Source organism: Bombus flavifrons, chromosome 16 (genome assembly GCF_040668555.2).
Source record: "Bombus flavifrons isolate JBK064 chromosome 16, iyBomFlav1_principal, whole genome shotgun sequence".
NCBI classification, from domain to species: domain Eukaryota; kingdom Metazoa; phylum Arthropoda; class Insecta; order Hymenoptera; family Apidae; genus Bombus; species Bombus flavifrons.
The window spans coordinates 7,102,299-7,116,486 of NC_138457.1; the positions used below are offsets into that span (position 1 = coordinate 7,102,299).

Below are 14,188 nucleotides of genomic sequence, written 5' to 3' on the forward strand. Positions count from 1 at the left end.
AGAAGAACTGAAATAAAAAAGGTACATTTATACTTCAAGACTATCCATTTACATCTCAGAAAGATCTAACCCCACATAACCAATAATTAGTGTAAAGGAAGTTCATAAAGATTACTTGCTTTTATTGTTGTTACACCAGAATCCCTCCGCCCCTGAGTCAATAGTTATAAACGACATACGAGGACCAGGAAGAATCGAGTCGAATCGAATCGAATCGATCGTAGAACCGAGAAGATGTAGATAGTCGACTAGACGGTACTTCGCACATGCCCACTAGCAATGCATGCTGGGTAGCTTTCGTTCGAGATTCCGTCTATCGATCGGCCGTACACTCGATTACCAGCCGATGACCTCGCGATCGTTCTGATTGCATGCCCATTCGGAGGCCACGGATGATCAGTTGTCGTGCTAAAGATAGCACCATTCTACGTACTGTCGATGAAATTTGCCATCAAGAGACACGAAATATGCACACATTTCTGCTCCTTCTTTTTATCGGAAACCTTTCACCAGTAAAATATCAACAATCATAACAATAATTTATCGTTTGTAATCGAGATATTTCTGGATCGTCAAAAGTTCGATACTGTCTCATGAAATACTTTTTAAATATATAAGTGGTTTCATTTATATTGCCGTACTTAAGTATTTGGACACTTCTAGCGCTTTCTATGATACTTGCTAGGTAAAACAATTATCTACCAACATTTTACCTTTTTAATTGTATTCTCAAAAATATGTGTGCGTGTATTTGTTTAATACGGAGAAATAAACTTGGTTTGCGTGTATGACACAGTATATTTATTTAACATATGTAATGTACTCGCGCTTGTTCACCCCCTCACTATCAAGCTCTCACGCATATTCACATCTAAATTTAGTATCATCGAAAGTTACGACTATAATTAAAGACAACAAAAAATCTACTATTGCGACGGCGTTAATACTGTACATGTTTGGTGATTTAAATTTTTTACAAATGCATAATCACCCAGACTTTAATAATAGGTTATGAAACGAAGAAAATAGTGAATTTCTAGTTTTATTGTTGAGAGCAGTTGTTCGTAGAAATTTTTCCGAGAAAAAGGACGAATTCGAGCCTGCTGAAGATTTAGTCGACAGGAATTCGTTTCGCTATCTAAATTAGCAGACCGGAAGAAAGACTGCGAGTTCCGTTCCGTTAAAACGGAAACGCGCTCTTACTACTAACGAAATATAATGTTAATGTTTTCACTCACCAGGGGTTGACTGAAACAAATGCTACTACGTAAAATAATAAAACGATCATTAACTCTGCAATGTGTTAAAATTAAACAAAATATCACAAAATCATTCATAGTGCATCGTGATCCAAGAGAATTGAAAAATTAAATTTAAAAAATGCCAATTATTCTCCAAAATATTGTGTAACTTGATTTCCTTTGCTGTTTCGAATTCTCTTGAGTAATTTTTGTTCTACAAAAGTGGTTTCTTCAATAAGAGTGACTCGTGTTTTTCAGTTTCTTTCCTCTTCTTATACGTTTTAAATGATATCGCACAAACGTATTTAATAACTAGACTGCGGATGTCTATGCAGTTTTACATTTTTACGAATATGACTACAGAAATAGATTCTAAATGGAAACTTGTTTCGTTTATTAAGCATTAAAATAAGTATTTTGCTTTAGGTATGTAAAATAAAAATTAGGAATTAAAAAATTAGATTTCCCAAAAATGAATAAAAATCTGTGGTGTATTAATAACCTATAAATTAGGTTTCAAATTTATTGCAACAACATATTCACTGGATATTCCCTATATATATAAATAAATATGTGTACACGTACATAATTTTTTAATTAACCAAAAAACCATTATGTATTTGAAACGTTTCTTATTTTCTATGTCATAAAGACAAAATGACCATAAAAAAAACAGGCAACAAATTACGTTATATTAACGAAATATGATGCAATGGTTATGAAATATATATATATGTTTCGTATATATATATATATATATCCCGAGAGCTTCTTTCTATATTTCTTCCTTTTTTTAATTCGGCTGAATCAATTAGAAATAATTCGATACGATTGAAAAGTGCAAAGACCCTACGTCACAGTCTCCGACGAGGGTGGGCTTTTAAATTGGAACAGATACAGGTCACACCACATACACATATATCTACAAACCTTGATGCAACGCATGCGACAGTAGAATCGATAATCACGAGGAACTGGTGCGGTTTCCTATCATTTCACGTATAAAATTGCGTACTTTCCTGTCGATAACTAAACTTTTACACAATCGGTAACTGTCCAACTCTAATTAATCGAAGGAACGCGACATAACGCAGTTTATGAACATTCACGTCACCCTTAGTCATCCCACGTCATCCTTAATATTAAAATATTCTTCAGGCCATTTTCGCATTCCACTATTATTTATAATCTAGAATGCATATTCATAGCCTAAAACAATCAACATACACTGGCTCACGAAGATATTCCAACACTTATACAAATTCTTTATGAATATATCATGTTATACGAGACATTTTCAAATTCCATTAATACTGTAATGAGATCGATCCTTATAATTATACTGGTAAAGTTTTAAACGAATCTGACAATGCACATATTAAGTTAGGTTTACTTAGGTTTTTCTCATATGGTACTGAAACCTCATGTTACATACATATGTATCTAATCGAACCAATTTTCTCATAATTCAAAACTCTTTCCCAACAACTGTTTAGTTTCATTGTTCCAGAAAAGAAAGAATTGTTCCAAAATTTTATCAATTCTAAAATTCAATAACAGAACTGTTATACATAGTTTCTTCAGTTAAAGTTTGTTCTAAAATAATTATTACGTTAGAAGATTATTTAAATGTAATACAGAAAATCTCTGCCTCTACCAAATGCTAAATTCGTTTCCAGCAATTTTTATTTGAATGTATATATACAAGTTTTTCATACTAAATACGGGAAATACTTTCGTAAGCAAACTGTATATTCTGTTAATTCAAAGTCGGTAGTCGAAATTAGAACGATTTATGTATCAACAAAGAAAAAAAAAATGATTTTAGCACGAAATTTGAATTCTATCGTATGGCTGTTTAATAACATTGTAAATGTAACAGAGGTTATAAAGGGGCAAGAAATGTATTTATCGATACGATTGATAGGCATAGAAACATAATAAAGTTCCCATTCCCGGCAACATTCGAAGAACGTTATGTCACTAACAAGCTTCGACTTCATGGCAACATTCATAAACCGATAATATCGTAACAACAACTTCACGCAGGAAGCGGCGGAAACTACTTTCGCACGAAACATCTGTTATCAGTAGGATCCAGCGTTCAAAAACTTTCACCATTACTTAACTAGAAATCTCGATCAATTCCCTTCGAATATTTTGCAACGATATGTACATATATTGGTTTTCATGTAACGATCGACTAGAACCAATTTAAACCTAGTATGTAGATATATGAACTCTACTATATTGTTTCTGAACTATAGAGGTTATGTTGTTAAAAAGGCCTTTTATATTGTTAATTCCATGTTATTAAAAAGAATTCTCCATAAATTTTAGAAATTTTCGTTAATACAAACATTTCACGGTTATAGATGGCACTTATTCGTGTTAACATAATTGTAATGGGCGTGTATAGGTCGGCAAGTACTTTGCCAACAAACTATACAATCGATACCAGCAACTCGCGAGCGGTGTGGCTATACGAGCAAAAAGTCTACTAAGTCAAGTTACTTGTTTCTTCAATAAAAAGTAACGATCGTTATCGGTGTAACGGTCGCGAAAGAACGTAACTTGATACCGTGATAGTTATTCAAAATTTCTGATGACGCAAACCGAGTTCTCAACTCAGCGGCATGAAATTATCCAACATTCAACATCTATTAATATTTTCATGCATTTTCATTTCTTTCTTCAGCCGACTAATCGATTTCTCAATTTCTAGCTCTTAGTAGGCGTTAACTTCCCCGAATAGAAACTGCATGAAATATGAAAATTGCCTTTAGAAGTTCTTAACATTAGGTACAATACACGTGTGATGTACAGTTCATAAGATGAGAAATGTAAAAAGGTACCAAAATTTGATACAATCGTAATTTTATAAAACTGATTTACATTTACTAAGAACAATAAATAAATAAAATATATTCCATAGAATATATGATTACCAATATGACGAAAGATTTTTAGTATAAGAGTTATTAGAATTCAATTAAGAATATCAATTTTATCTGCCACTGTCTGTACATATGTCGAATGATCCAATAAGGTTTTTATAACGCGCTAAAGGACTTTTTTAGAATGAGTCGCCATTTTCCCGATATAGAAGTCCAAAGATTCAGTTATATAAAACACATTAAATACATGAAAATGAAATCTCTATTTTGTTTATAATTTATTTCAATTTAATGAAATTTTGACAATGTAGATAATTCCTAGAAATGTTCATGCTTGATTTTAAAATCATTATAAAATAAAATAACAATTGATTACGCTATAAGAATAGTGCCAAATTGAAGAAGAAAAATAAAAAGTGTTTACATATTTAATAATTATAAAAAGTAAACATAAACTGAACAAAATGTACAACTGAATTGAACGGAATTAAATAGACTAGACTTCTGAAAAACCCTATTAGAGCTTTGCAGTAGTAGATATGTACATATGCAATGTTTCCCAATAATCACGATACAATACAATTTTTTTATAGCTCGCGTCGTTTCGGAGAAAATTAAATTTAAAAGTATTTGACAAATTTTATTCTGTATTTTCGTCCTATTTTTATACGTAGAATCACCATTATGCCGATTTTGCTATGATTATTGGAACACACTATATAATACAAGTTGTACTAATATCCCAAATTTCGAAAAAGGATTTCCACATTCATGGCTTGACTTCCTCTCGTTAAAACCTTGTCGATCAAGGCACTTTCGTCCGTGCAACGCCTCGAAATGGAAAGTAACCCGTTAACGTGTAACGGACAGAAACACACTCACATACACACGAGAGGTGCGCGCTTCATTTCTCGTACATCAGACGTGACTAATGCGGTAACGTCAACACCCAGACATTGGCTTAGGTTCATACACCTTGAAAAACCGTTTGATCTCGAGAAAAAAATGCAGATATTCCCGTCGGAACGTGATTCATCTTCCGGCCAGTCTACGAGTCGCTTTGTATATAACAATAGTTGACTATACACACTAGCTATACAAGAAACATTGGTACATTAATGTATTTAATATAGTAGCTAGACTGTAGATATTTATGCAAATTCATATTCTTATAAATATAATTAGGGAATATGTACATTACAACGTCTTATCTTAGCCGATAAAACCTACAATAATACAACAAAATATATACTAATGAATATATAATAAATTATGACATAGCTTCAACATTTAAATTAACATAAAAACAAAATATATCCAACATGCACAAACTTTAGAAAAGATTGAGATAAAAAACACTGATTCTCAATACAATAAAGAAATACATATATATGCAAATTAATTAAAGGAATGAAACTTATGTAGAAAATTGCTTAATCTGCTAAATATCATAGAGAGTATTATACTTTAAATATTTTATATACCTTTACAAATTATGTCCACTTTGTGGATTTTTGCACCTTTAAATTTTTAATAAATGTATAAAAATCAATTGAGATTATAGTAGTATAGTATATAGTAATGGTAGATTATAATGGTATTTTCGTACGGCTACAAATATTTGATACTATGAAAATGAAATGTGGTTCTTGAGAAAACTATGCTTCCTTGGGAAAGAAAGATATGTGCCAATACTTTTTGTGGCCACTGTACGTCTCACTGATATTCCTCCATGCGAGGACTAATGTTTTCAGAACAAGGTCCTATCCGAGGACCTATCCTCTCACTTTTTTCATGTAACGGAATTGTTCGAAATACTGATAAGTTGAAGATCCAAAACAGTTATATTTAGCTATATCTAATTATAATAATTATATATATTATATATCTATATATAGCGTAATTATATCTCGATTAAGTCATACGAACATTGAGAATTTTTATACAAATTCATATTTTTGAGAATACATTTGAAAAAGTCGAAAATTGTTTCACCTACCAAGTACATATTGTACAAAACACTATATTATATTTTATATATTTCCTCATATTATGTGCGTTCTACGAATTCTACATTTTCAAATTTCCCATAAATTTAAATTCTTTATAACATTCCATTTTCTTAAATACATAAAAATTCACAGTCTAGTTATATGTCATGATATAATGAGCAAAACATTGCGGTCTGTTTACATTGAAAATTTGGCTAAAAGTCGATTTTGAAATTTATGCAGATAATAAATCGCAGAAAGTTTGAATTTCTAAAAAAGGTTATGTATATGCGATTTGTTTGCTTGCAGGTGCATGATTAAGCTTGAAACGATTCTCAAGGGGTGTAACCTAATGTATAACCCAAACCACATCTATTCAGGACCCTTATTCCTGTATTAGCTATCTATTTCTGGTAATCGATATTTTTAAATGGGCCATAATTTGACAATATTTATTAAAAATACAGCGTTTCAACTAGGACCACGCGGAAAAACTTAGCATATGTTAATAATTTTTGTGAACATGCCAAGACAATTAAAAATATCTAATCTATAGACCTAATTGAAATACATTCTAATTATTTAATTATTAAAATTAATAAACAGATAGCGTGTACGTACAAGATATAAGAAATAAATTTTCAAACTAAAAAATATTTTCTCGTAAAAATTAGCAGTATAGTTAGTAGTTAATGCGTTCACTGCCACGCGTATTTTGTATATTTTGCCCTAGAATATACTATACCATAACTTTTAATTTTTGTAAAATATTATATTTGTACACTTTTTTCTGACAATTCACTAAAAATTTCTTAGTCCATGAAACTTATTAATGTTATCTAAATCACTCACACCATTGACAGTTTCTTAGACTATGAAATTTATCAGTGTTATCTAAATCATTCATACTATTGACAATTTATTAATTCACGAAGTTTATCTTATTTTAATCGGTCTAAAAAATTTAGTAACGCAAGCGATTGACAGCCATCGTGACACTAAACGTGCTAAACGGATATGTACCATTCGTCACCGTGAAAATCCTATGTAAAATCACCTCGACTAAATCCGATTCACCTAAGACCTAGAACATTAATCCCATCCTTTCAATGCAAATAACTAGAGCGTGGATATTTACGCAAATTCATATTCCTACGAATATAATTTCAAACACAAAATCTAAACGGAAATGTCTTACTTACTGACTATCGTAACAGATGCCCTTTGCCTACTTCATACAGTGGCATGTAAAGATCTCCGATCAGAATGAATTTTCAATTCTATATTCAAAAAGTAATTTTAAGTAAATTAGTAAGAGAAGGTATTATAATACACAAGTACCATTATATAGTTATGCAATATTACTTAACAGTTTTTTAAAATATCGCTTTTGAAATACTAAGTGAAAGATCTATCTGTTCGGAAACTTCTACACGCCCCAGTATATTTTTACCTACGATATACATTCTGTACATTCTTCAACTTCCAAATGTCCCATAAATACATAGAATTCCTTAGTCTACAAACACATAATTGTGTCTTCGGAGAACTTACATTCGAGATGCTTCTTTTTGGGTCCTATCATCTCCTCGGTAGTAGCTTTGCAGACAGCCTTAGCGAGACCCTGACCGGCGATGCTGTGCCTGGCTGCCAATAGCCTGTCGTTGATCGTCTGTCCCGCCATACTGTCCCTGTACTTCTGTCACACTCGAACTTTTTTTCCTCTAAAGCTCACGCACCTTTCGACTCTCTAACTACTCTCCTTCTCTGCCTCTCGTGTCGTACTATCTATCACAGTCAGGAACAGTTCTGCAGCCTCGACGATAGTGTCACACGCACACCACCACAAACTGGCGTTTCAACCGACACGAGAGTAAAACCTACTCGAGAGCACCAACAGGGAATGAAGAGTTATGTGTAGAACGATATACGTAAAGATTGCGAATATACATGCGTGGAGCCGGTTCCCGTTGGTTCAAGTAGTATTTCCCTCGATTTCGCGACCAACCGGCCTGGCCTCTGCTTTTTGGTGTCGCGAATTCGATCGAGCCGAATGAGCTCTCTCGCGCGCGCGTAAAGGGCTCAGCTGGGCGAACGACAGCTCGGCTCACGGCGACGACAGAAGGCTCTCACAACCTGCCAAAATGGCGACCCGGACCTCCTACTCCTTCGCCGGACCGATCACTCCTGACAGCCAATCCTACTCCTTCTCCGCGAACACGGCCTACTACCTCTGACGTCATACTGCGCTAGTCAAATCAACTTCCGTGAACATATACGACACTGCTTTGATAACTGGCCGCAGCTTGAGACGGAATTTGGTCAGATATTGAAGCATCTGTTTGAATTGAGAAACAAGATTGAGCTTTTCATTAACTTCATAATGCTCGTGCCTGTGTGAAATATGGACACAGCTAACCAATTATTTTTTCGTATTATTAAACAATCACATTTTCGTGTTTATTAAAAACGCTTTCCTTTACTTTTTACGTCCTACCTAGCATTTTACATTTGATTGTATTAAAAATACGAAATATAGCATTAGAATTACAAAAAGTATGTTGTTACATAGCCAAAACACAATTCTGTCAAAAAAATTATGTATTTTTAACCGATTTTAACGCATCCATTCTAATCATAACCTTAAATATTTCATTCATTCAGAGCATACATTCATTATAACAATAGCTTACGAGATTCTACATCAATATAAAATTGATGAAAAGATAGAAGTATCTGATTTCAGATATCATATTTAAGATATCCGATATAAATTTATGTTTATGTTGATTGTCGGGATTGGAGTTGAGATAGAAATGGAAAAAACTGCGAACATGTGGTAGGGATAGTAGTAGTCAGTTTACAAGGCAGGATTCTGGCCACTTAATGAGGGAGTGCTATGGTACGAAATTTTGATGAAAAGATATCTTTAACTTGAATGTTAAATATTTTAGATATTTATAGAATATTATGGTTGATTTATTTTCTCGATCAATTTTGTTATTTTTAATATTGTATAATTTGAATAATACATTATTTTGATGACAGTTATACATAAAATGAGAGATGTTATTCTTATTTGGAAATAGTTGCAGAATTTTACAAGGACGATAAAGAAAGAATAGTAAAAGAATTGTTAATTAAAATATCGATCGAAAAGGGAGTCTCCGTAACAAGTTCAAAATCGATAACAACGCTTCAATCCCTGCGCACGCATATTTCTTGTCAAGTAAACCATCTAATGTATATCATACCAATGATTAGATTGCAATAATATTGTCCTTTGTTCTAAATGTTTCGACAATCTTTATATCTGTATAATTTGATGATGCATTTTAGCAAACTAAACATTTAAATATGCGAGAGAAATTTCGACACGTTCTAGAGAGAAAATGTCACTAGACTATTTAATCCTGCACTACCATAATTCTTCACGACCATAGCTAAATTTTTAAATAAATGATGATTTATCTGGAAAATAGATATTTGAAAATATCCCAATGAATTTTTCCAGAATTTTTCACACGACTTATGTACACATTTTTTGAACATTTAATTTCATAATCCTAAATTATATATTTGAAATAACTTTCCTTAAAAATCTATTATTAATCTGCAATTATACAAATTATAAATTAATTAAGAAATCTATAGCTACAGAGAATATAGATTCTTAATTATTATCCTAGCCTCTGTCTTAGCTTGTTCAACGCTTCTTAATTTGATTAAATTTTAAATTTGAGGGACTTTAATGCAACTAATGTTGGTATGTCTTAGCACATTGTGACAAAGTGACAACATAGCACTGTGCTGAAAATTGAAAGATCCACGAATCAATTCGAACCGGTTCTAACCACAAAAATTTTCCTTAAAAATGCGTACGTATAAATTTATAAAGCACCATAGTTCAAAACGTTTATAGAAATCTTTTTTGCGTAATATATTGATAAGATATGTAGAAATATTACAAGAAATAGTATGCTACTTTCTGATTAGTTAATATTATAGTCACATTCCTATCCCAATTCTTCTAATGTAAATTAATTTTCTTCAAAATAACGATTTAAGTAAATTAAATATGGAAACAATATGTTTTCTTTTATTTTTCAGCTGTTAGTAGCGGAGTATCGTTTGTGTTGTCATCTATTTTAACAGTTCTCGTATTTTCGGGAATGCAAATATATAAAGCTTCCCTGGCATCGTCACAGGTTTATACAATATTGGGAGGATATATTGGATCTATATTGTTTTTGTGTGTATTAACTGCAATAGGAAACTTGGAAGCAACAGTATTTGGCAAATCTTTTCAACAAAAATTGTTTCCTGAAGGTATGTTACTTGATGTTGATATTAAAAGGTCAAACATCACTAATTCAAGATAATAATCAAATTTTCTTGTTACAGTTATCTTTTCATTGATAATCAGTTTAATCGCATCAGGTCTAGTACATCGTGTGGCAATTACAACGTGCTTCCTGTTTTCTATGATTGCATTATACTATATCAATCGAATTTCCCAAGAAACATATGCTGTTCCAGTACCTACAGTCTCTGTTCACACAAAGAAAAGAAAGTAAAAGAATCATAGAAACTCAGAGTAATTTATCAATCATTACACTACTGCACTTTTAAAAAATTAATTATTCTTGTAACTATTTTAACTTATGAATCTTTGCATAAAATTGTTTTGTTATTATTGACTCATAATTAATTATTTCTCCCCATCCCTATAAGGACAGAACCAGAAAAAATAGTAAAAATCAAAATATATTTATGTTATGTATAAGTATTTTACAATACTTTAGGGTTTTGCTTTCTTTTGCTGCTTCTGTGCTTCTCTGCTTCTTCTTTGTCACTGAAATATTCGAAAGATTCGTCTGAGTCATCAACACTGAGAGCATCTTTGTTCTCTTTTGCATCAGGATTATCTAAAGTAGGCTGAGACATAACTTGTTTATAAATCGTCATTGCCTAGAAGATGAAGTAATCATATACAACAATTTACAATCTGCAAAGTAGTACACAAGGACAAATTTTTGAGTGACATACTTGTGTTACTAAGGAAGACACATCAGAAACATTACTGGGCAAGATCAAAGTATTGTTGACCTTTGCCAATTTGTTGAATGCTTTGACATACTGTTCTGCTATACTATATGCTGCTGCATTTTTTGCATCTGTCATATTGAGAGCATTTGCCACAAGTTTTAAACTCTTTGCACGTGCTTCTGCAATGGCCACTAAAGCCTGTGCAGTACCAATCGCCTTATTTATTTCTTCTTGTTTTATAGCCTCTGTTATGGTATTGTGTAAGTTATTTATAATTTTTTAAACATAATAGATTGTTGACTAAAAACACGATTACAATTACCGGATGCTAGAATCTGTGCTAAACGTTTTCCTTCTGCTATATTTATTTCTGCTTCTCTATGTCCTTCTGATTCTAAAACTGCGGCTCTCTTCTTGCGTTCTGCTTCCACTTGCATTTGCATTGCTTCTTGTACTCTCTGAGGTAGTCTTATGTCACCTGTTACAAGAAATTCAAGTGACAATAACTTTTTATATCAAATGAGAAAGTTTCTTCAATTAGCCTTACGTATTTCATATCTTAGACAAGCTATTCCCCAAGCTTCACTTGCTTTATTTATACTCTCAACAATACAAACATTGAGCCCTTCTCTTTCTCTGAACACACTATCTAAAGGTATTTTTCCTAGCTCAGATCTCATTGTAGTTTGAGCTATTTGAACTACGGCAAACTCAGGATCATCAACACCATATGAAGCCAGAAATGGATTAACTACTCTTAAGTATAATACACCATCAATATTTAACGTTACATTATCTACAATAAAAGAACAATATAATTAATGCCATTTTATATCTGTAATATTTAAACATATAATTGAATTTACCTGAGGTAACAGCACTTTGTTGAGGTATTTCTATAGCTATTTCTTTGAGACACTGAACATATTTAATTCTATCAATTATTGGTGTAAGAATGTTTAACCCTGGGTTTAGAATCCTATGAAACTTTCCCATTCTTTCAACAACCCATGCCTAGAAGGATTTATTAAAAGAAATTTGAAATGAATTCTCAGTTGGTAAAAGAATAATAGAAATGATTATAAACCTCTTGTTGTGGAACAAATAGTATAATGGTATTCATTGGAGTGTTAGATTTACATCTAACATGTTGTATTATCGGCAGTTTAGCAACATGATGTTCAAATCCAAGAGCTGGTTGATGCTTTAAATAAAATTTTGGTTATATTGCAAAAGATTGCAAAGATAGATTTTAGAAATAATGTTTTAAGAAATGAGATTACCTTTAATATTCCAAAATTACGAGCAAGCTGTTTAAATTGGCAGTTTAATCCCCACTTGTACGTTCGCAACAACATTGTACGGACAAACACAAGAGACGTTTTCCAATACTGTATCAGGTTAGATTCACGCGTTTAAACTATACAATACCATATCTTTGTAAACGGAAATTTTAAAAGAAAAGGAACGTTGAACAAACGTCCGCTTGGATTTCCATACAATACCCGAGTAATCGCAAAAAAGATGTTTTCAGTCATAAACCATGATATTTCATCCTTCGCATTCCCAAATTTGATAAAACGCCGAGATGTTCAACGTAGCTGAGCGGACTATACAAGATGTCCCAATAATCATGATACAATCGACAAGTCAAAAATATAGAGTAACGTGTTTCATATGACGCTTTTTTCTTCTTTCATTTAATCTTTTTTTTCCAGAAAATTGAATTTGAAAATTGATCGAATACAATTAAACTTAGCTAAAGAATACATTTCTTCAACTTCTAAGCAATATTTCAATCTTAATTATTCCTTGAAAAACATCATACACCTAGTTTTATTCACGCTATCAATAATTTAGAACTATTCAAATTTTTCAATTTCTTATTCTTGAATATTCAATAATTCATGAATTAATCGTGAATATACTTGACTCTTTAAAAAACCGCACAATCTAGGAAATATCTTTTAATCTAAAGATTAAATTTTTATATTTAGTAATAATTATTAAATATTAAAATACTAAAATATTTTCTCATTTCATTTGAATATTTATCAATAATAGTTATTATTATGTAATTTATTTACATTCATAAAGGATATAACCTAACACAAACACGAAGATGGTACCCCACTGGGGGTAGCCACCCACATGATAATCAAACAGCTAAAAAATTCTACCAAATGTCCAAATTGGACAAATTGTGAATGTGAAATATTAAATAAAAAATTTATTTACATATCATTCATTTTATGTTCCACAAGATTATTAAGTTATCGTAACAAAATATTCATTTAAATATTCAAGTAGCGTTTGTAGTGCTCTAAAATGAGATTTAACAATGCTGTTTGTATAATGTTACAATTATATATCACTGTGAAATTATAAACGAGGAAGTTCATCTTATTTTTTTGTGCAGTATATGACTATATACTCTATAATAAGAAGAATAAAAAGTAGAGAAAAGTTATATAGACGAGACGAAAAGAGATTTAACTTACATGGTCCAGATGACCTCGATTTTTATTATCATATCAAAAGTGCCTTGAAGAAGAATGGAACAATATATTCATAGGGTTATATTTGAAAACTGCATCATTCGTTGCCAAAACGGATGTTATAGATAACAGAAGATAAGATCGGACCAACGCATTATTAAATAATAAATTGCATTCTATCTTTTGTTCGATTTAATAGATAACGAATATTATAACTTTGAAACTGTGATCTCATTCCGCTGACTCTATTTGATACAGGTTGCTAATAAATATGAAAGTCGATAATAAAAGATTTACTTTACCTATAGGTATTATATTGCTATAAAGTACTTTTCACATATCATTCGCCAAATTTGGGGAATTCTGATTCTAGAATAAACCTTTCTTCATTTCAATTTTGTTGTAGCAATTACTAGTATTACTGTGCTTCAACTATTGTACAGTTATTGTATTCCAGTCAGGCATAATAATACAGTATTTTATCAAATATAATTTATAAGTAGCCGTAACAC

General features: G+C 31.6%; 3 protein-coding genes across 8 annotated transcripts in view; 1 reads left to right on the forward strand and 2 right to left on the reverse strand.

The window, feature by feature from the left end:
* Positions 1-8,331, reverse strand: part of lap (phosphatidylinositol-binding clathrin assembly protein lap) — a 32,251-nt gene extending 23,920 nt beyond the window's left edge. For 3 of the 6 annotated variants that reach the window (XM_069130367.1, XM_069130368.1, XM_069130366.1), the window contains exon 1: positions 7,684-8,330. In XM_069130367.1, the coding sequence (XP_068986468.1) occupies positions 7,684-7,813 (130 nt within the window). In that variant the 5' untranslated portion in view covers positions 7,814-8,330. Of the gene's footprint in view, positions 1-7,683 lie in introns of all 6 variants that reach the window. The other 3 variants (XM_069130344.1, XM_069130345.1, XM_069130343.1) reach the window with 2 other exon arrangements.
* A 1,559-nt stretch (positions 8,332-9,890) lies between these two features.
* LOC138188505 (protein KRTCAP2 homolog) lies at positions 9,891-10,829 on the forward strand. Its single transcript, XM_069130380.1, has 3 exons — positions 9,891-10,007; positions 10,240-10,458; positions 10,534-10,829. The coding sequence occupies exons 1-3, from the start codon at positions 10,004-10,006 to the stop codon at positions 10,704-10,706; spliced, it is 396 nt and encodes a 131-aa protein (XP_068986481.1). The 5' UTR covers positions 9,891-10,003; the 3' UTR covers positions 10,707-10,829.
* Positions 10,830-10,879: 50 nt separating this feature from the next.
* On the reverse strand, positions 10,880-12,893 carry Stoml2 (stomatin like 2). Its single transcript, XM_069130378.1, has 7 exons — positions 12,462-12,893; positions 12,266-12,382; positions 12,045-12,192; positions 11,726-11,974; positions 11,501-11,656; positions 11,179-11,423; positions 10,880-11,100 (listed from the first exon to the last, which is right to left on the reverse strand). Exons 1-7 carry the CDS (start codon positions 12,534-12,536, stop codon positions 10,921-10,923), a joined length of 1,170 nt encoding a protein of 389 aa, XP_068986479.1. The 5' UTR covers positions 12,537-12,893; the 3' UTR covers positions 10,880-10,920.
* Positions 12,894-14,188: the final 1,295 nt, after the last annotated feature.